Source organism: Budorcas taxicolor, chromosome 1, assembly GCF_023091745.1.
Source record: "Budorcas taxicolor isolate Tak-1 chromosome 1, Takin1.1, whole genome shotgun sequence".
NCBI lineage: Eukaryota > Metazoa > Chordata > Mammalia > Artiodactyla > Bovidae > Budorcas > Budorcas taxicolor.
Genome location: NC_068910.1, coordinates 174,417,212 through 174,439,629, shown reverse-complemented (window position 1 = coordinate 174,439,629; position 22,418 = coordinate 174,417,212). Strand labels below are relative to the sequence as shown.

The following is a 22,418-nucleotide window of genomic DNA, read 5'->3' as shown; positions in this document are numbered from 1 at the left end:
ACACGTGTACACCCGTGGCAGATTCATGTTGATGTATGGCAAAACCAATACAATATTGTAAAGTAATTAGCCTCCAATTAAAATAAATACATTTATATTAAAAAATAAAGTAAATGGAGAAAAGGATACTAATATCCACACATAAAAAATAAAGCATGCTTCTCCTTGGTATTTTGGCTTGACTCAGCTTATTCTCTTAGTATAAAAAGACACATTTCAATGCCTGATGATTTGTTTCTGGAAAACCACAGGGTGACTCATGCTTTGCTGCAAGTATACTTTCACTCTGTCAAGATAAGATTGTTGTTGACCCAATTTGGAAAGGCAGAAAGATTGATAGCGATGCTGGTTGAAAAATAGAAATTAACCCCTGAAGGGTATTAGGCTACTTAGCTCATGTTCCATAGAGGCTCACAGGTTATTAGCAAGTTTGCTATGAAGTCTGTGTATATGTGTGTATTGAAACCTTTTGGTCAAATATTAAAATTGGGTATCCACATGGTGTTGAAGTTTTGTACAGAGCAACATTTCTTCTCATTAACACTTACTTTACAAAAGTTGCTATTTCATGGTTTCAGTTTAGTAAGCTGTTATTTTTTTATTTTTGAGAAAGAATTAGATTTTAAAGTTATTTTTCAAAACAAATCTTATTTCTCCTATTGGCATTCGTTACACAATCCATGAATTATTCCATCATCCATTTATATGCCGAGTACTTGTTAAACAAGTACCAGATACTGGGGAGGGCATACAAAGAATAATAATGTATGGTTCTTCCTCCTGTAGTTTACTGTCTAGTGGAGGAGATTGATGGCAACACACCATGAACACTATAGAAGGTGTGGGCAGAGAACAAAAGGACAGAGAGGAGGGAGTTTATTCTGTCGGGGTGATTTGTCCATGTTTGCCAATGTGTATGCACATATGTGCATATGTGTGTGTCTATGTGTGAAAGAGAGAGAGAGAATGTGAGTGTGGGAAAAGCTTAACAGAGAGTCACAGAACAGGCACATGGGAAGAGTGGAAAGGGAAACGATTTCAGGATAAGGATAGTAACTTCTCTGAGGTGCTGAGCAGGTATTTGTTTTGTCATTATGTAATTCAAAGTATCTTTAAAAAATAGGCTGGGGTTCAATTTTACCTACTGGGTCATTAACAGTATATATGTGTGAAGATGTGAAGTTACCCTGCCCAACCACTGCACTGGTTTTGGCTCTCTAACTACATTTAACATGGAAGACAACATGCCCACACGTTGTAGGAGGAAAGGCATCATAAGACAAACCCAGCCACTCTATAAATCCAAAGTGGGTTTTCTTATGTCACCCATAAAGTTCTGTGAAAGTTGGCACTAAAATTAAATGGAAAATTTTCATGTTAATGGACCCGCAAGGCTATTTACATCCTACTAGCTGAGTCCTCAGAGATGACCTCATTTAGCCCATTTTCATGTTGGCATCTGGAGTGGAAAGCCATCTAGCCTAGGCTGAAGGCGTTCGGCAAAGGAGAGCCACCCTGCTGGCACCAGCTTATAGTGTCTGGAGAAAATCTGTTGACAGGCCCTTCTCATCTGAATAAGGTGAAGGTGAAGTCACTTGGTCATGTCCGACTCTTTGCAACCCCGTGGACCATAGCCTACCAGGCTCCTCTGACCGTGGGATTCTCCAGGCAAGAATACTGGAGCGAGTTGCCATTTCCTTCTCCAAGGGATCTTCCCGACCCAGGGATCGAACCCAGGTCTCCCACATTGGAGGCAGATGCTTTAACCTCTGAGCTACCAAGGAAGCCCCATTCTCATCCTAATAGCATTTTGAAATCATCTGTATTTGCCCCCATGTGATATAATGGACAATATGTTCTTATAGCACAGACATTTGAAATCAAGTTCTAAAGAGGAATCATGATAGATGGTTGAGGGCTATCTGAAAAAAATTCTTTCATTCTCTTTTATAGCCTAAGGAGACCTCCTACGGACAATCACATTCAGTGTCCAAATATCCAGTGACTAAGACCTAGGCAAGCGCTCAGATCTACAAGTGCCAAAGATCCAAGTGCCAAAACCAGGACGTCCCTGAGTTGTTTTCTGTAGGATGTAAGAACAAAGGCATCCCATGTGTCTCAAGAAACAAGAGTGGAAGTGATGATTTAGTTCCTCCTCTTCCTTTAAAAGAATGTGACTGAATAGGCAGCCAGATGTGTCCTAGGACAGTCCAGCTGACTAACTCTTACTGTTAACAGGCACTTGCAGTTCCAGGACACGAGGACTACTGATAGAGGGATTTGTTTGGTTTTCCAGAAATAGATTCTGTTCTGTTCGATATGTTTGCTCAATCTCTATTCTCTCATTCATGTGGGGTTGATGGGATTGACAATACACACTAACAGGCAAGTCTCTGAGGATTTTTGAGTTATTTCAGGAACTTTCTAACCTTCTACTCTGTGCTTTTATAAAATGATGATCAGAAACTGAATCAGCAATTGGAGGAATTGGAAATAGCTTCTATGTAACCATGTCCTATGTATAATCAGGACATGAGTCCTGCACATTCCCATAACAAAACCCCTGCTTGTGTTTGAGAGGATTACGTCATCAGAGAGGTGGCTCACTCCTTGATCTTTCCAATACATTATAATATTATGAAATAATTGTTCTTGCAATTTTCAATATTCCATGTCTTTAACTTGGATTTGCCCTAGAGATTGAAATTTCAGGCTCCAGAATTGACCTGGATTAAAATGCTAGTTGTACTACTTAGTAGCTGTGTGACCTTAGAAAAAGTACTTGACCTCCCTCTGTTTCAGTGTCTTAATCTGAAAAACGGATTCAGTAATGGTGAGAAAAATGGATGTAAGACAAAGCACATAGTTAGCATGATAAATGCTAGCAATTATAATTTTAGGACCTTTACACTATTCTAGCATTTAGTTTCCTCTGACTTCACATCCAACTGGATAAAATATATATTTTGTTGAATACCAAAACAGTAAACTTATGTGAATTTCTGTGTGCTGATGGTGGAGCTGAAGGGAAGATGACTGGGAGTTGATGGGGTGATGTGACCTCTACTCAGGGAAGGGAATGTCCTTAAAGTGACCATGGAAGCCAGTTGATCTGTTGTCAATTTCTGAAGTCCCATAGTTCAGTCTATACATTATTAAGAAGGATTTATATTTCAGGGTGTCCTTCCTAGAAGTCTAACTGAAATTTTCTAGTTGTCTCATGTTTTGTTCCCCATTTGTGGAGGCACATTAAAAAAATATGGGAACAATGAATATTTGAGGACAAGGTACCTTTTGCCAAGACTTTAAAAAGAAAAAACCAAATGCAACTTCTTCGGCCTTTTGTCTTAGACTCCGATTCTCTTTCTTTAGATCCCTTCCTCCTTGAGGCTGACAGGCATCTGGGCCCTGCAGGACTGCTAACCAAACCAGAACAGGAACAGGACTTAAGCACAGTACCCTGGGAGCTCAGACAATCAGGGAAGTAGACTCTGATGAACACATGACTTCTCTCAATGAGCATAAAAGCGCCAATCTCCATTTACCAGACTCAAAATGCACTAGGTATGATATAGTGATATATTTGATATTATTAACACAATAGACCTGGAACATATTAATATTCAAGTTGTATTTGACTTTTCTATTTCTAAATATTATTCATTCATTGACTCAACCAACAGGTATTTATTGTATGCTAAAAACAAGGAAGTATGCTAGATTTTTCTATATGTGTCTTGCCCTAACTGGATTATGAACCCTTTCAGAGCAGAGATATTATACATTTTTCATGTTTTATCTCAAGGTTTAGCCTGTTGAAGACATTCAAGCAACACAGCAAACATGCACTTCATAAATGAAAAATGGGATGCAAGTTCTATGTTGCCTGTGCATAAACAAAAACCAAAATATTTATTCTTATGTCTTGATCACCTTTAAACTTATAATTGAAGCAGGATACAAATGCAAATATCATTCCTATGATCAATATATGTCAGCAGTATTATGTCAGGCCTTTTACTTGGATTAAATATATAATTTATATGCTATGTAAAAATAAGAAAACTAGATCAACCTATAAAAACTTTTCAGGGAGTTTTTGGTGAAAATAGTAATTTAAAATAGGATTTCTCTCAGACCCAAATCCCCTTTCATAAAGCAAAAGGAGATAAGCAAAGAAATCTAAAAATTTTAGGTGCCAAACATTTTGATTCAATATGTTCTGCTGTAAAATATTTGGCCTTGTTTGAATTTTTATTGGTATATGTTCTCAGTCTATATTTAACTGTGAGAAACACAAATAAGAATGAGTGAATTTGAAAAATGTTCTTTTTAAGTCATGGCAGTGAATTTGAGAAAACATATGTAAAAGGAACACTTTGTGGTTTTAACTTGCAGCCCCTTTCCTGAGCCTCCCTTGGTCAGATATGACTTAATGTTTATTGAACTAAGGACTCAGCTTACTTGGAATGAAATTCTTAAGGGCCCCTCAGAACCACCTCAGATAAGTCCCTTACTTCACCATGATCTCAAATAAGGTTTCTTTTACGCTCTCTTTTTCACAGGTGAAATAAGGTCTAATTAGAAAGTTTCATAATGCGGACATTCAATTCATCAATTCTTTCTTTGCTCAAATTAACTTTTTAAAAATCAGTGTGTTCACTCTGGCATCAACACAATCTCAGTCTGTAATCAGCCAACAATCTGTGCCTCATGAAGGCTGCCGTCTTAACTGCCAGTTTCTCCCACCCATACTGTCTCTGTGGGGTAATACATTCTATTTGGTGCCTCTGTGTGAGCCCCTCAAATTTCCATCTGGCCAAAATAAACACTTCTTTTTCAATTCAGTCTCAACTTCTTGGCTGAGAAACAGGACAGACTTGCCACAACGGATGATCTTTAAGATGCACAAAATCCCAATTCAAGGAATGGGTACAGATGGTATGACCAACAGCTCTCTAGAGGATGGCTCATCAACAAAGTGGTTTGTGTCCAGCAGTGTTTCAACACCATTCTCTTGGTCTACACTTCAGTTCCTGAGCTGTGTCAATGCTGAGAACTCTATCACATTGAAGGTAAAATATTCCATTCCCAAGGGCAGCGTAACTCTGTGAAGATTAGACTTTTTATCAACCTATGCCCACTGGTTAAATTGGGGCAAGTGTAACCAGGAGACAGCATGGAGAAATGGTTAAGAGCATGGGCTCTGGGGTCAGACTGGGTTCAATCCAGCCACTGTTAACTTATTACCGGTCTGACCTCAGGGAGTTCCCAAATCCCTCTGTGCCTCAGTAGCCCCATCAGTAAAATGGAGATAATATTAGTAGTAGCCTTATGAGATTATTGTGAAGGTTAAATGAGATACTTGACACGTTTAGCATAGGGCTTGGCACATATTGACTAACAATGATTATTTTTAGGCAAGTCAGTAGACCAAGTTCCTTGTGCAGCATAAAGGAAGGTGAAGGGTAAATAACCAGATATGAAATTATTTCTCAAATAATTCCTTGCTATTTAAGTGTCTCATTTTTCACCCAGCTCAATCATCAAGGAAAAATGTTAAGGGAGATGAGGAGGTCTGTGAAACCACTCACTCAATTAAGTGTGGTCTCATTTCTTTGGGGTTCTTGACAGGATGTTTATTTTTCTCTAACCCTCAGGGTCACTGGGGTTGAAATGAAGAATGTTATTGGGGTAAGATGGCCAGTATCACTTTCTTGATAGCCATATAGATGTGGGCATTGTTTTCTTGTTAATTTCTGGTTTATGTTACTCTCTGTTCCAACATCTTCCCTTTTCCTCATTCCCACTTTGGTGAGATACCTTTGTCAGCACAAAGCAGAGGCAGTCAGGCACACCTCTATGCATTATTCCAACTTAGGATGTTTATGCAAGAAGAAAGACAACCAGGGTGGGGTTCCTGCAACCCTGGCAACCCCAGGGGCACATGTGGTTCTTAGCAGCCGGGGGAGGGAGGGGTCTCTCACTGGTTGCTCTCTCAGGGTTGTTGCACATGAAGCACTGCCACGCTCCTGCTGCTTCACTGAAGCCAAACACATCGAAGAACCTCACTTCTTCCAGATGGAGCTGAACCTGGTCCAGATCCTGTTTCAGGAACACAAAGCACAAAGAACATGAGTGTGTCTGCCTGCCACGCAGCACTCTGAGACTGGGCAAATGGGATGTGGACACAGGACAGCCAGGGCTCAGATGCAGTGCCTATGACAAGAAGGGAGCATAGAGAAAACCTCGCATGGCCCATCTTAGAAAAGAGCAGCCAGTTCAAAGTATTCCAAGAGAGTTCTTACTCTTAAACACAGAGGGTGGCCAGCATGGGCCCCAGGGCTGCTCTATGAGGGAGTGCCAAGTAGCCCAGAATTTTCATGCATCTAACCACAGCTCAAGAATTTCTAAAAAGCTGGGATATTCGAGTGGCAATGCTGTCGAAACGAATGCTTCTGGGGATTTGTCTTTTATTTACACTTTACATGGAACTGAGAATCAATTATCCATATCAAAAAAATTATTTTTATTAGGTTGGCTTCACGGGGGGCTGATGGAAATGTGTAGGGGGGTATTTAATCCCTTAGCCCTTGGCTCCAGTCCTGTTTTAGTTGCATACTTTATCTTAAAATTGGATGTAAACTTTGCATTTTCTAGTCTATAATATGGCTGCACTGGTTTTAATGGAAAATAATGCCCTAATCTGTAAATTAATTAACTTTTCCCCTCTAAATGGTTGAGTAGAACTGACACACTGAGAAGACCACCCTGTTTTATGTGCCCTGTGGCACCCTGCCAAAGTGTTCCTATTTAAGAGGCACACGAGAGAGGTTCCATTACACTGTAAATGGATGGAAAACTATTAGCCTAACCAAATTAAATAGCTCTACTGTCCTCCTGAGGCTCTCCTATTATGTAAATGACTTGTAGCCTCTGCTATAGAGTGGCCAGAACTGCACTCTTACAAAGTTGCTTTCCTAAGAGGGATTTATTGTCTTTGCTGGCCTCACACATGCCCAGTTGACTTATCTGTTTGTCTTCTATTGAGCTGTGATTTTATTTCCTTTTCTCTGGTCCACATTCTCATCTTGTACCCATAATAACAGCTCTCAGCATGCCCAAGAGCTAGGGGTTGGAGGCACTGTTAGCATTGCTTATGGTGGAAGGGAAGACCCTGAAGCTCTCGGGTCTGCTTTTCTTGACACAGGAGAGAGGTATGCTGAACTCAGCTCCTTGAGAGCAGAAACATGTGTACTGTGTTCACAAGTTGTATCCCCAGCATCTAGTCCAACATCAAGAATGGATGAACATCATTGGTTTGCAGGCCCTGTGCAAAGTTTCTCAATGAGCTATATAAACAGTATTATGAAAATTTAAAGGGGATTCGTTCTGTAGAACATTTACATTCACTGGGACAAAAACCCAATGAAGGCAGGGACTTTGTTTTATTGGCTGCTATAATGTTAGCACTAAAGACAGGCAAGCATTAAATAAACATTTGTGGGATAATGAAAAGCATAAACTGGGATGAAAAATGAGTACCTCTCAGTACCCTTTATTAAGACTGCTATGGTTTGTGCTCTGGGATTGGACATGTTGGTGGCTCACAATGCTGAATACAGCTTTTTGAGTTGTTAACCTTTAATATCATATTTTAGGTATTCCAATGGGCACTGTTTATAAAGAATGTTTTGAAAGAATGATTTTGACTGTGTTCAATAGAAAAAAAGGAGGTTTCCTTAAAAAGTATATTTCCAAGATAAAGACTGAAGAAGCACCTGGGAGTCTTACAGGTTTCAAAGGATGAAATCCATATTAAAATTTATGGGGAAAAAGCAGATGTTCATAAATATCAGTTTCAAAACTGCTAAGTCTCTGAAGTCTATACTTGGCCATTGGTATGCATATCGTTTCTCTCTTTCCCAATTAAGGATCAATTTTTCATTCACCACAAGCACTGCTAGCAAACAAAGTACTTAAAATAATACTTCAGGGTTCCTTTATTTGTCCTGTTGTGAGACCAGAACTATCCCAGATTGTTGCTCATAATTCACATTTGTCTTGGCAAAAAGTTACTTTCAAAGTTTAAGACAGATGGCAAGTAACATCCCAGTGTTCAAGTTCTCAAGTCAAAAGCAAACTTTCTTCAGAAGATTTAAGTGTTGTGCAAAGGAGACTGAGTGAAGAAGGTAGATGGTAATTCTATGAACTGCTGAAGTTGGTAGTAACAGTCAACTTTGAATAGACAGACAAAGAAACACAGGTAATTCCAAATATTGGTGGAAAACCAAAGCAAAATAAATCACAAAACAGGCAAACACAAGCCATTCAACTAGAGATACCTAGATTTTTGGAATTTTGATTTCTTAAGTGTGCCCGAGGTCATTATTTCTCTCTCCTACTTATTTTCTTTACCCTCCTGTGTCCTATAGCTTCCGCAGGCCTTGCCTAGGATTTGTGATGTGCTAAGTGGGCTTCTCTGGTAGTTAAGACCCTAAAGAATCCACCTGCAATGTGGAAGACCTAGGTTCAATCCCTGCGTTTGGAAGGTTCCCCTGGAGGAGGGCATGGCAACTCATTCCCGTACTTTTGCCGGTAGAATCTCATGGACAGAGGAGCCTGGTGGGCTACAGTCCACGGGGACGCAAAGAACTGGACACAACTGAGTGGCTAAGCACAGCACAGCAAGGTGCTTCAGTTGTGTCCGACCAGCTCTTTGAGATCCTGTGGACTATAGCCTGCCAAGCTGCTCTGTCCATGGGATTATCCAGGCAATACAGGAGTGGGTTGCCATTTCCTTCTCCAGGGGATCTTCCCAACCGAGGGATTGAACCTGCATCTCTTATATCTCCTGCACTGGTAGGTGAGTTCTTTACCACCAGCGCCACCTGGGAAGCCCAGGATTTGCTATATGGCTTCTTCTTCTTCTTCTTTTTTTTTTTTTTTAAAGACAGGAGAACCAAAATTGATGTGTTTAAAGAATTGCAACCTTCATTTAAGCAAGTAGCCTCTAGGAGAGTAATTTTATATCAAGATAGGGTCACTCCTTGAATATTTCCATTCAATGGCATTGGACACACCCTAGGGTGACCTTTTAATAATTCCCATCTCCTGGTGTTCACCTCTTTGTATAACCCCTTTCTCTTAAGTGTGGGAAAGACCTGTAACTTGTTTTTAACCAAGAATATGGCAACGGTGATAGGATATTAATCTCGTGATTATATTATTATGTATCCCTGCTCGCCCTCTCCCCCAACACACATACACACACAAAAAACCAACCTTGCCAGCAAATGCATAGAGAAATGCCCCTGCTGGCCTTGAAGAAGAAAGCTATCATGTTGTGAACTGCCTATGGAGAGGGCCATGTGGCTGGGAACTGTGGGTGGATGCTAGGACCTAGTGGCAGCCTTCAGACAACAGCCAGCAACAGAGCTAGTCCTTTAGTCCTATGACCCTCCACCAAATTTCTCCCAGCACCCTGAGCAAGCCTGAAAGCTGACCCTTTCCATTCGATGAGAGACACAGCTCCCCAAATGAGAACACAGCCCGGCCAATACCTTGATTGCAGCCTTGTGAGACTGTGAGTGGAGGACCCAGCGACACCACAAGCAAACTCCTGATGTTGTTTTAAGCTGGCAGGTTTGTGGTAATTTGTTATGCAGTTTTAGGCATCAACACCTAGACTACATTGTGAAGAAGAGGAGAAGGTGACACTCTTGGCCAATATTCAATGAAAATGATGCTTCTACTTAGAGGGGTCACATTCTTTCAAGTACACCCCAGATCAGGCCTCAATAAAACTCAAAGAATATTGAAGTCTGTATTATTTCTGTTGACTTTAATAAAAAGAAACATAATCATAGTAAACATGTACTAAGAAGGATTTTCTTGATAATCATTGTGTAATTCGAGGGGGATAAAAGCCTATGGAGGGAAAAATGATGTTTCTGAATAGCTGATTAAGCAAATATTTCTGCAGGTTTAGGAAAAAAAAAAAAGAAACTTAATGGGAGTAGGAATTTGGAAAACAATGTAAGAAGTCTTTTGTGAAGCTCCCTAGAGGAAAACTACACCAGCCAGTTTGAAAAGATGAGTGGATATTTACAACATTGTTTTGATGACAGTGACAGCATGAGTTAATGCCATGGATTCTGTAAAAGTGCAAAGTGGCCTCTTCATCTTATAATGTGGTCTATGTACCGTGAGAGGGTATTGGGAAACAATTTTCCAGAAATCAGTGAAAGCGTACATCTGGAAGAACTTTGGGTTCTGGCACATTTAAATTCTGTTCTAACAGTATTTTTGCACAGATACAAAACATAGGATTGCCTCATGTGCTCTGTGTGCTTATGGTTAATAGGATCAACTCTTGGCACATACTTTAAGCATGTTTTAAGAAATGTAAAGAGTTATTTTTAAAACAATCTTCAATATTTTCACATAAGAGTAATGCTTTTTGTCTTTATGGTTATTTCTATTGTACATGTTCTAACTATATGGAGTTCGGGGTGTGAAACAAACTTATTGAGGGAAGAAAATTAATGATTCACCTCTATATTGTTCATCTTTTTATTACTTATGTTGTCCTACATTCTGTAGGCAAACTGTCTTGTAAGAAACTCTGTATGTTGAATGAACAAACTAGCAAAAGAGACACTAAAGAGTATTTATGCTCTAATTTAAAAATTTTATTTCAATTTCTGAGAAACATCTCTGTTGAATTCAAGTCAAATCCCTTAGTATTAAGAGCACCTGTTGTCAGGAACCAAAGATATATAGATGTAAGAGACACAGCCCTGTATGCCAAGGACATAAGGTACACAGCATTTCTCACAGAGGGAAACTGGAACACACCTTTATTTGTGTTTGGATGAGGTTATTATTAATCTTCTGATGTGACTTTTTGGCTCTCAACTGGATTAAAGCATGTTAACAAGAAGACTGACTTCTACATTGTTTTGTAGTTTCTGAAATTAATTAGTAGAGCACTTTGCTTATAGGAGCTATTCAATGAATTTTTCTAAATTTTTGTTAATTAAGACACATATCAACAGTAGCATTTATATTTTCAATTTTCATGTCTATTCAGTATGACCATTAAGCCCTTTTAGAAATACTTATTTAAAAAATAAGTATTATTTTTATTATCTCTATGCATATTAAAAGACACTTGCTCCTTGGAAGAAAAGCTATGACAAACCTAGACAACGTATTTTAAAAAAGAGACATCAATTTGCCAACAAAGGTCCGTCTAGTCAAAAATGTTGTTTTTCCAGTCATGTATGGATGAGAGTTGGACCGTAAAGAAGGCTGAGTGTGGAAGAACAGATGCTTTCAAACTGAGGTGTTGGAGAAGACTCTTGATAATCACCTGGACTGCAAGGAGATCAAACCAGTCAATCCTAAATGAAATCAACCCTGAGTATTGATTGGAAGGACTGATGCTGAAGCTGAAGCTCCAATATTTTGGCCAGCTGATGCAAAGAGCCAACTCATTGGAATACTCTGATGCTGGGGAAGATTGAGAACAGGAGGAGAAGGGAGTGACAGGAAGAGATGGTTGGATGGCATCACCAACTCAATGGACATGAGTTTGAGCAAACTCTGGGAGATAGTGAAGGAAAAGGAAGCCTGGCATGCTATAGTACAATGGGTCACAAAGAATGGGACATGACTGAGTGACTGAACAATAACTATGCATATTATAGGAATTCATTTTATCTAATATTATAAAACAAGCTTTTAGAATAAAATGTAGTAACTGAAGGAGAATGCCTGAATCCATCAATATAGCATGTTGACCGCTTGTTTTCAAGATCTTCAGCTTTTTAGGATCTCCAGTTCTCAGGAGGTATTGGCACCAGGAATCCCTAGGAAAACTGTTACAAACATCTGATACAGGTCTGCCTCTGAAACCTAACCTTATAAATCTGAGTTTGGGCCTGGTAACGTGCATTTCTAAACAAGCTCCCCAAGTTCTTCTGACATGCACTGACTGGGGAATTAATCCTACACCCCTGGGAATAGATGCAAGGATGGCTGATTCATCTCCATTAATTGGTATTCGAGGAATTTGTCAATCCTCAAGTGCATATGTTCATACTTTCCCACAATACTTTGGTTTCATAAGACAAAATACATAATCTGGTTGCAAGAGTAAAAATTTCATTCCTGATCATCCGAGACTTTTTTATTCCAAATTTTGCAATATGGAAGGAAGAGTTGAGGCATGAATGCTGAACTTGTTGGGACTCATTTGAGACTTGGCAGGAGGTTGAGATGTGTGGGGAGGGAGGTGTGCAACATCTGGAAGACAGACTGAGCAGAGGCAGCAAGGGTGCTGACCTTGAAGAGCTCATAGTGTGTTCCAGTATTCAACACGTATGTCCCATATGTGCTATGTCCCATCGTCTCTTCTTTTTCCATCCCCGATTAGGAAAAGAACTCTAAGTACCCATGAGTATTTGAGGTCAAAGTGGCAAGCTTTTTACTATTACTATAGATCATGAAACAGACTTGACTTTCTTCTTACTTTTTGAATCCCAGAGTGTTGGGAAGAACTGAACTGTTTCCTAGCAAGTAGTGACAGTTCTATGATTCTGGCTTAAAGTGGGTGGAAGAAAGCATTCATGTTTGATTTATTTAAGAGAGTTTTTTTAAAAAAGAATTCTTTCATTCAAGAACCAATAAATATGATAGGATATTTGTTTTGATTCAAAAAGTCAAATTTTCACACTCATTTAACAACTGTAAAAAAGTGATTTTTTTTAACTACAAAAAGGTGGCAGTAAACATGACAAGAGTTTAAATAAAGTAAAGTTTTATGGAAAAGTAAATATAAGCATATTTACTTTTCCATGGGATTTTCCAGGCAATGTCCATGGAATGGACAATGGGATTTTCCATTTCCAGGCAATGTTCAGGGGACATTTCCAGGACATTTCCAGGCAATGTCCATGGGATTTTCCAGCCAATAGTACTGGAGTGGATTGCCATTTCCTTCTCCAGTGGATCTTCCCGACCCAGGGATCGAACCCAGGTCTCCTGCATTGTATAGAGATGCTTTACAGTCTGAGACACCAGGAAAGTCTAAATATAAGCATATGGATTGAGTCAAAATAAAGGTGGCAAACTGGGTGAAGAGGCTTCATAAATGTTTGATAAACCCATATTTAATTTATTTAAGGATCCAATTTCTTTTAAACTTTAGTCCATTAAAAGCAAAGTATCTGTTACCAGAGTGAAAGCAAGGGCAAAAGACTACGACTGTTCAAGTGTCAAGGAAACGCTGGCATATCTAGAATGTCAGAGCAAACATAATCACTAGAACTATTATCAATGAAAGCCCACCTTCCCACAGAATCTCCTTTCATATTGGAAAGCAAAGAATTACAGTTATTTATTCTTTTTTCCTAATCAACGTTTGCTACCTGTATTTAACGACTACGTACTGAGCATCTAAGACTATTATGTATTACTGTGTGGTACCAGACCACAGACGGTGCTGATGTGGAAAAACTCATTGGGCAGGCTTCCTTTTTCCTCATTTGGAATCCATTAATGAGATAACCATACTCCTCAGCTCTGTATGTTATTTTGTTGGGGCATGAGGTCCTTCTCTTGTCTTAATTTTCCTCCTTCAAGGACTTCCTTGGTGGTCCAGTGGCTAAGACTGTGTTTCCAATGCAAGGGACCTGAGTTCGATCCCTGGTCAGGAAACAAGATTCCACATGCCGCAGCTAAGACCCAGTGAAATCAAATAAACAAATACATTAAAAAAATTTTTTCCTCCTTTATCCCTGATACTCTCTCATTCTTAGACTGCTACTCCCTCCTCCACTTTATATAAGTTCTCACTCTTGGGAGTTTGATATATGTTTTTGAACAGATATGTATTCCTGAAAAATAGGTAGCAATGTTTAAGGTATTTGACATTTTCACAAACACCTTATGCTGTAGACTACATTCTGTTTTTCACTTACTTCCCTCAAGATCTTGACATGGTTTCTGTGTGTATTTAGCTTGTCGCCTCTACTACTGCAATGTGATTTCCTAGTACATCTTCACCAGCCACCACATTTTATCTCACCATTCTCCTAGGAAGGGGCATCGAGGGTGCCTCTACCTCTGGACCTAGACAGACCATGCAATAATGAATAATCTCATCATACCTGTCTCCTTGTGGACATGAGCAAGAATTTTTATGAGATAATTGTTTAGGGGTGAAATTTCTGGATTACAGGGCATATGCAAGAATACAGAGAAAACGTTTTTATGGTTCTGCACAGCTTGGGGTTCCTGAGAAAATTTTTACTGAAACTTAGGACCTGGGCTAAAAGGACAAGTTTCAGAAGTTAATTCATAACTAATCAGAAAGTGAAAGACTATCCAGAGAGACTTATCTTCCCAGACGTATGTGTATGTTCACATTTCAAGGTGGGGATAAGACCCAGGATTTGGAGACATTCCCGGTTTATCAAGCTGGAGACACAAGTCTCACTCTCCACTGGAATGACTTATCTGCATCCCAAAAGGTAAGAGTAAGAACCCAGAATCCTTTCCAAGGAGCAAAGATTTTTCTCTCTTTCTTTCAGAAGAGCAGAGGTGCTGTTCCTCTCCTATATAAATATCCAGATTCATATTTTCAGGGTTCCTTACCTATAATACCCTGGTGGCTCAGACAGTAAAGAATCTGCCTGCAATGCAGGAGGCCTGAGTTTGATCCCTGGTTTGGGAAGATCCCCTGGAGAAGGAAATGGCAACCCACTGCAGTATTCTTGCCTGGAGAATCCCATGGACAGAGGAGCCTGGTGAGCTACAGTTCATGGAGTCACAAAGAGTTGGACATGACTTAGTGACTAACATTTTCCTTTCCTTTTACCTATAATACAGACCCTGCTATATGTAGGATGACTTTTGGTTTTCATCATATTGCATGAGGGTAAAGGCAAAGGAGAACCCGTGAGGTTATTTGCTATAAATAATAATGTCTGCTCCACAAACCTTGTTTTCATGAGACATTAAAAAGTTAACATTACACATATCTTTAATTTCACTAGGTTCTGATAAACTGCTCTTCAGGTTGGCTGTCCAGTTTACATTCCCACCAGCACAGTATGAAGAATTCCTTTCCACATCACAATGGAAGGTCTTTCTACACTCTGAAGTTTTTCAAGGAATTACCATCCAACAACCCTTTCTTATGCATGAAATAGGCCATGCTTGTAGTGACCACAGTCATCGTGGTTTGATTGCAAAAGGGGCTGGCGACAGTCTCCAGTAACTTCTTAAACCACTGCTTCTTAAACCATAGGGACAATCAACCACACTTCTGCAGAAAACACTGTATTTTTCTCTATTTTTACATGCCGCTGTCATTGGAGGCATTCCAGTTTCTGGGGACCAGATCACTCTTTCTAGGTACAATTCTTTTAATAGGATAAATGCATATCAGAGAATGAGGTGGTTGGATGGCATCACTGACTCAGTGGACATGAGTCTGACCAAACTCTGGGAGATGGTAAAGGACAGGGAAGCCTGGTGTGCTGCAGCCCATGAAGTCTCAAACAGTTGGGCACAACTTAGCAACTGAACAACAACAATGCATATCAACATTTGACCAGGGTCTAGTTTTACTTTAAGAATGATCATTTTGTTGACATGTTTACTACTTGGGGGCTTCCCTTGTGGCTCAGCTGGTAAAGAATCTGCCTGCAATGCAGGAGACCTGGGTTGGATCCCTGGGTTGGGAAGATCCCCTGGAGAAGGGAAAGGCTACCCATTCCAGTATTCTGGCCTAGAGAATTCCATGGACAGTCCATGGGGTTGCAAAGAATCAGACATGATTGAGTGACTTTCACTTTTACTTTCACTTTACAGCTTGGAGAAGTGACGAAGGAGATAAAACTGACTATTGTGGACTTAGTGAGAAGGCACTACTTCCCATGATATGGAAACTTCAGATGTCTCCATTTGTCTTTCGAAAGATACGGCACAGTGCTAAGCACTGGTGAAGTGGTAGAGATCAAGGCAGCCATGGTTGAATTATCCCTCAGTAGAGAAAGGAATAAAGCAAACTCTGGTCTCTTTACACAATGAAAAATTCCACAGATGTTAAAAGGAATGAGCTAGATCTACATGCATGAACAGATATATTTTCAAGACATAAATAACATATTGCAAAAGATAAATGCATATGGTAAAATTCAAAAACAATGTGCTTAGTCGTGTCTGACTCTTTGCAACTCTATGGACTGTAGCCCGTCAGGCTCCTCTGTCCGTGGGATTCTTCAGGCAAGAATATCGGAGTGGATTGCCATTGCCTTCTCCAGAGGATCTTCTTAACCCATGGATCGAACCCTGGTCTCCTGCACTGCAGGTATATTCTTTACCATCTGAGGCACCATGGAAATAATACACACCAACCTCAGGAGAGTATTTGCAGTATTTCCTTTCCATAAAGGAAAATATTTGAAGTAAATATGGAAGGAAATGTAAACATCTCTTCTATCTTGTGGTAGGAATGGATATCATCTTTCTGTGCTTCCCTGAATGTCAGTTATTTCATAACTTAATAAAAAATAAAAGTGAGGCAGAGAGCACAGTTCAGTGAATCAGAGACTAGCAGGGATTAGAATCTGTGAGGAAGAAAGGTTCTGCATGTGTGGGGAAGATTCCTTGGTACCCCTCAAATTCCTCATAGAGGGATCTCCTCATCTAGCTTGTGTGAGGCTGGCCTTGGTGGTGAAGGTTGTTAAAGGACCATCTATTTCTCCTGATTTTTTGCATCCATTCTTGTTGTGGGGGGCTCCACATGAAAGCTTCTTTTAATCTAGCTCTTCAAACTCAGAGACAAAAACATGAAATGCAAAGTGCTTGAAACAGGTTCTACTCTTTTGTTTTAGAAAACAAACCAAATCTAAATCACCGAATGGATTAAATGACAAGTGAAACTTGGAAATAAGGTTCTTTTCTGCACAGTGGGATGGTATAAAGAATGCAGGTTTTAGAGCCAGAAGACCTGAGTTTGGGCCCTACTACTGTCATTCACTGGCAATTCTTGGGAAACATCTTAATTTCTAGGCTCTTTCAATGTACTTCTCCATCTGTACAATGACTGTGATCCTTAAGCTGCTTCCTTCAGCAAGCTGTTGCCACAGATCAATTCAGGGTAATTCCACTACTTTGTAAACTATAGAGAAATAACAGAAAGTAGTGATAATGATGATGATATGAACAAAGTAAGATAAGCTCCTTTTTATGCATATAAAACAGTGCTTTTTGCCTTTTAGCTAGATAAATATATGTAAATCTTTTTGAAATGAATGGCTTTTAAAAGAAACATTGATGTTAGGTGCCTGAAAAACATATTTCATTTCTAAAAGCAAGTAACATATTTATCTGTCTGTTTTTGTCAAACCTAGGAGTATAGGCTGTAATGAGATGCAGACATAAAAAGATGCAATGCAATGTGAACATCTGAAAGGGGAGGCAGGTAATGACATGTGCGTGTCTGATGGAGCCATAATGAGATGTGCAAATAGAAATGCACGTAGAAATGTGCCTGGGCAGTGGTGTAATGAGATGCATAAATGATTGGGTGTAAAGATGAAGGCATTTGGGGGGATGTAATGTGATTTATAAATGGAAGCATTAAATGGGGGAGGGTAGAAAGGGTAGGTTGTGGTAGGAAGCAGAGAGAAAGAATGCAGTGCCATGCATGAATGGAGGAACTAATAGTATGTGCATGCTGAGGGAGTAATGAGATAAAAATGAAATGGCATAATGAGGTTCACAGATGGAGGGATGTAAAGCAGGGATTTAATACTATGAATAAAGAAATGGGTGTAAGAAGATGTGAGGACTGAAAGGAGGAACAGAAAAAAAAAAAGAGGACCTGGGTGAAGGGATGCGAAATAACAAGGTGGCAAATGGAGCACTCTAATGAGACGCGGAGATCAAAGGGTGCAGTGAGGTGTGCCCATTTAGGGAGTAATTAGACACACACGTAGGTTTATAATGAGGTATCTGAACCCTGCTCACACATAGACCGTAGCACTCAGTTCTTATGAAAGGGGTGAAAATGGAACAAATGTAAAGCAGAGCCATAAATATATCTAAATTGTTACAAATCCAAAAAAGAGAAAACTAAACAGGTGATTTAACCACAGTCTGGAAGTGAATGAAGTTATGGTTTCACAGGCGCTGTTTATGGAGCACTTACTCTGTGCCACGGCTCTGCTGGGTGCTTAACTAACTAAACGCATCATCTCATTTTCCCTTCCTAGCAATCCTATGAGGCGAGTGAATTTTAGGGTGGTTAACCAGTTTGCACAGATTCCCAGAGCATGTTGGTGGTAGAGATGTGATTCAAGCCAAGTCAGCTGGATTCCAGTTGCCTTTGCCTCTTTTCTGGTGTTGCTATAAGAGTAGACGGTGGGGTGTCCTGCCTCAGAATCTCCTGGATCATGTGTCTAAAATGCAGAGTCCCAAGCGTAGCCAGCAAGTACCCCTTGCAAGACCTATGGAGGCCCCAGGAACCTGCAAGCTCCCAAGCTCCCCTGCACTGAGGTCTGAGAACTAGTGAAACCAGCCTTGGAATCAGGGTGTTTAGCTCTGGAGAAAATCCACGAAGAAAGGGGCTCATGTGAAGTGTGAGCAGTTGGGTTGGCTACAAGGGGTATTTACCAAGGATTTACCTCGTGCAAGGATTTACCAGATCCTGGAATGAAGCATCAAATGATACCCTGGACTGTATTTAGCAGAGGACATTAAAAAGAGGCTCCTTCCCCTCAGACTGGTATCCATTAAGAATACAAAATTATATTGAAAATAGTATAAAAATGCAAAGATGTACTGAAAATAATTAGATGCTAGGAAATATTTGTTTACTGAAATCATAAATACGAAGATTACTCCAGTCTGTGATCTCTAAGGAGAAGAGAGTAATGTGTTGTTAGACCTAAAAGTTTGCCAATCTACATGCAGCTTTGCTTAAAAAACAAAAAAGCCAATAGAGCCACTGATTCTTCTTTCTTGATATGTCTAGTGTTAAGGTGTCTAAATTGCTATGACTTTTTTACATTAAAAAGTCCCAGAATTTAATCTAGAAATGAATCTCAAACTTGGATGACAACTCACATCTTAGTGACACAGCCACTGCTCTAAACATTTTCAGAAGTATGTTTTGGAACTGTTTTTAGAGTGTATTCATGAACCGCACAAGAAAAAGTTCCATTACTTTAGTAATTTCCCAGCTTTTAACCTGAAAACTATTATTACGTTTGAGTAATCTCCTTTTTAAATTGGCTAAAAACTTAACATTTGAAAAACTAAGATCATGGCATCTAGTCCCATCACTTCATGGCAAATAGATGGAGAAAGAGTGGAAAAGTGGCAGATTTTATTTTCTTGGGCTCTGAAAATCACTGCAGATGGTGACTGCAGCCATGAAATGAAAAGACACTTGCTCCTTGGAAGAAAAGCTATGACCAACCTAGACAGCATATTATAAAGCAGAGACATCACTTTGCTGACAGAGTTTTGTACAGTGAAAGCCATGGTTTTTCCAGTAGTCAGGTACAGACAGGAGAGCTAGACCATAAAGAAAGCTGGTCCAGCTTGCGTCTCCTGCGACTCCTGCATTGTAGGCAGATTCTTTACCACTGAGCCACTGGAGAAGCCCCAAATCTATGGATGTGAGAGCTGGACCATAGAAAAGGCTAAGTGCCAAACAACTGATGCTTTCAAACTGTGGTGCTGCAGAAGACTCTTGAAAGTCCCTTGGACTCCAAGGAGATGAAACCAGTCAATCTTAAAGGAAATCAACCCTGAATATTCATTGGAAGGACTGATGCTGAAGCTGAAGCTCCAATACTTTGGCCACCTGATGCAAAGAGCTGACTCACTGGAAAAGACCCTGAAGCTGGGAAAGACTGAGGGCAGGAGGAGAGGGTGATACAGGAAGAGATGGTTGGATGGCATCACCAACTCAAGGGACATAAGTTTGACTCCAGGAGATAGTGAAAGACAGGGTAGCCTAGCGTGCTGCAGTCCACGGTGTCATCAGACACGACTTAGTGACTGAACAAAAACAAGTCTCCTTTTACAACAGACCAAGGCCAGGATACATTTTTGGCTTTTGTGAAACTAAAGCTCATTTTCAAAAGTTGAAAGCTTTGTTATTCATTTTGCTGAGAGAGGTCTTGCGGAGGAAGTACAGTAAGATAATACTAGTTTCCGTTTATTGACCTCTCACTATGTCTCAATCACTGTTCAAGGATTTTACATGTATTATGTCTCCCAAAACTTACAAAACCCCAGTGAACTGAGTACTGGTGTTTCCTGCACTTTGCAGGTAAAGAAGATAAGGCAGAGAGGACTTAGATAAAATAACTGGCAAGTGCTGGAGCCAGGATTCAAACCCAGATCCTGAGCTTCAAATGACCATGCTTCCACTTTGCTTGGTGCTGTTTTTCCTGCTAGCTCAGTGCCCAGTGTCTGTAGGTACAATATCCGTGATAGCATCAAGCAGAAAAGGCAAAGACTATACTCGTGCACTGATTATTTAAGAAAAGAACCTAAACCACTATTGGATTAGAACAGACACTTTGGAGGGACTGCATACCTCTGTCCCCCTAAGAATAGAGTTATTTCGTTAACTATTTTCTGAAGGTTTCTTCTATTTTTTTAAATTTCCTTGACTGATGCAGAACAGCTGGCTGACTGTGAAGGAATGCTCACTACAGTAGTAAAGTTGACATGCTTCATTATCGGATAGTCTGGCTTGTGAAACATGAAGGAAACACAATACATGTGATCAGCCTGGATTCAAACTAAACCCAGGAGATATTTATGCTGATTTTAACTTCTTTAAAAAAGCTTATGTATGACATAAGCAAAGTATATGTGGATGGTGGTTAGGGAGATATTGATAGTGTGTATTAATTAGCCAAGTGTAAGGGTAATGATTTTTTAGTTTTTAAATAGTGAATGGAACTGTCACTTAGATTTAATGTGTTTACAAAATGGTACAGTCTCTTAAAATAATGAGTTGGTATGTATGGAATTGTTTATATAAGGGCTCAACTGGATTGTTATAATGTACAGCTGTTAAGGGGAAAAAATGAATCCAGATGAAGGTAGAGAGAGTATTTAAGGAGGCAAAGTATAGAATTTGGCTGGATTTCTAAACTCAGTGGTCCTAAGGCATCAATAAAAGTCCTGCTTGTAAAAGTTCCAGAGGACGTGTCAGTGCTCAAGGAGTCTGTTTGCCTTCAAGCCTCTCCTCTTATAATTCATTGCGTTAATCCCAGATGAACTATTACCTGGCTATAGTGGAAGAATGTGAGTCCACTGATACTAGATAAATTGCGATAAAAATTTATCTCATGCTTAAGCTAATACTCTCCCAATGCTTCCTAGTGTCATAAGTCTTATGCACAGAGCATGGTGTAAACACGGACAGGATCACAATCATCCTCATCTGGCCTCTCAGCCACTGTTTGCCTGCCTTCACCTTGGCAAGGAGCTCATGGATGAGCTTATGCCCTTGTTTCCAAGGGGAAGAACAGAATATTGGGCTTCCCAGATGGTGCTAGCAGTAAAGAACCCACCTGACAAGGCAGAAGACATAAGAGATAAGAGTTTGATCCCTGGGTCAGAAAGATCCCCTGGAGGAGGGTATGGCAACCCACTCCAGTATTCTTGCATGGAAAATCCCATGGACAGAGGAGCCTGGCAGGCTGCAGTCCAAGAATCACAAAGAGACACAACTAAAGTGACTTAGCAAGCATGCATGCATGAAGAAAATAACTGCTTTTTTCTCGGCTCTAAAGACAATCTTTCTATCTCTCAGATGGAGTCTCCTAGGTGTAGACTCTTCCTCTTAGCTTTTTTTTTTATTTTACTTTATTTTACTTTACAATACTGTATTGGTTTTGCCATACATCAACATGAATCCACCACGGGTGTACATGTGTTCGCAATCCTGAACCCCCCTCCCACCTCCCTCCCCATACCATCCCTCTGGGTCATCCCAGTGCACCAGCCCCCAGCATCCTGTATCCTGCATCGAACCTAGACTGGTGATTTGTTTCTTATATGATATTATACATGTTTCAATGCCATTCTCCCAAATCATCCTACCCGCTCCCTCTCCCACAGAGTCCAAAAGACTGTTCTATACATCTGTGTCTCTTTTGCTGTCTCGCATACAGGGTTATCATTACCATCTTTCTAAATTCCATATTTATGTGTTAGTATATTGTATTGGTGTTTTTCTTTCTGGCTTACTTCACTAGGCTCCAGTTTCATCCACCTCATTAGAACTGATTCAAATGTATTCCTTTTAATGGCTGAGCAATACTCCACTGTGTATATGTACCACAGCTTTCTTATCTATTCATCTGCTG

The 22,418-nt window shown here is 39.9% G+C and overlaps 1 protein-coding gene across 1 annotated transcript in view; it reads right to left on the bottom strand.

Annotated features, from left to right (window-relative positions):
• VEPH1 (ventricular zone expressed PH domain containing 1) overlaps positions 1 to 22,418 on the bottom strand; it is a 261,990-nt gene that overhangs the window by 17,009 nt on the left and 222,563 nt on the right. The window contains exon 11 of the mRNA XM_052641472.1: positions 5,988 to 6,105. Coding sequence (XP_052497432.1) covers positions 5,988 to 6,105 — 118 coding nt within the window. The remainder of the gene's footprint in view (positions 1 to 5,987; positions 6,106 to 22,418) is intronic.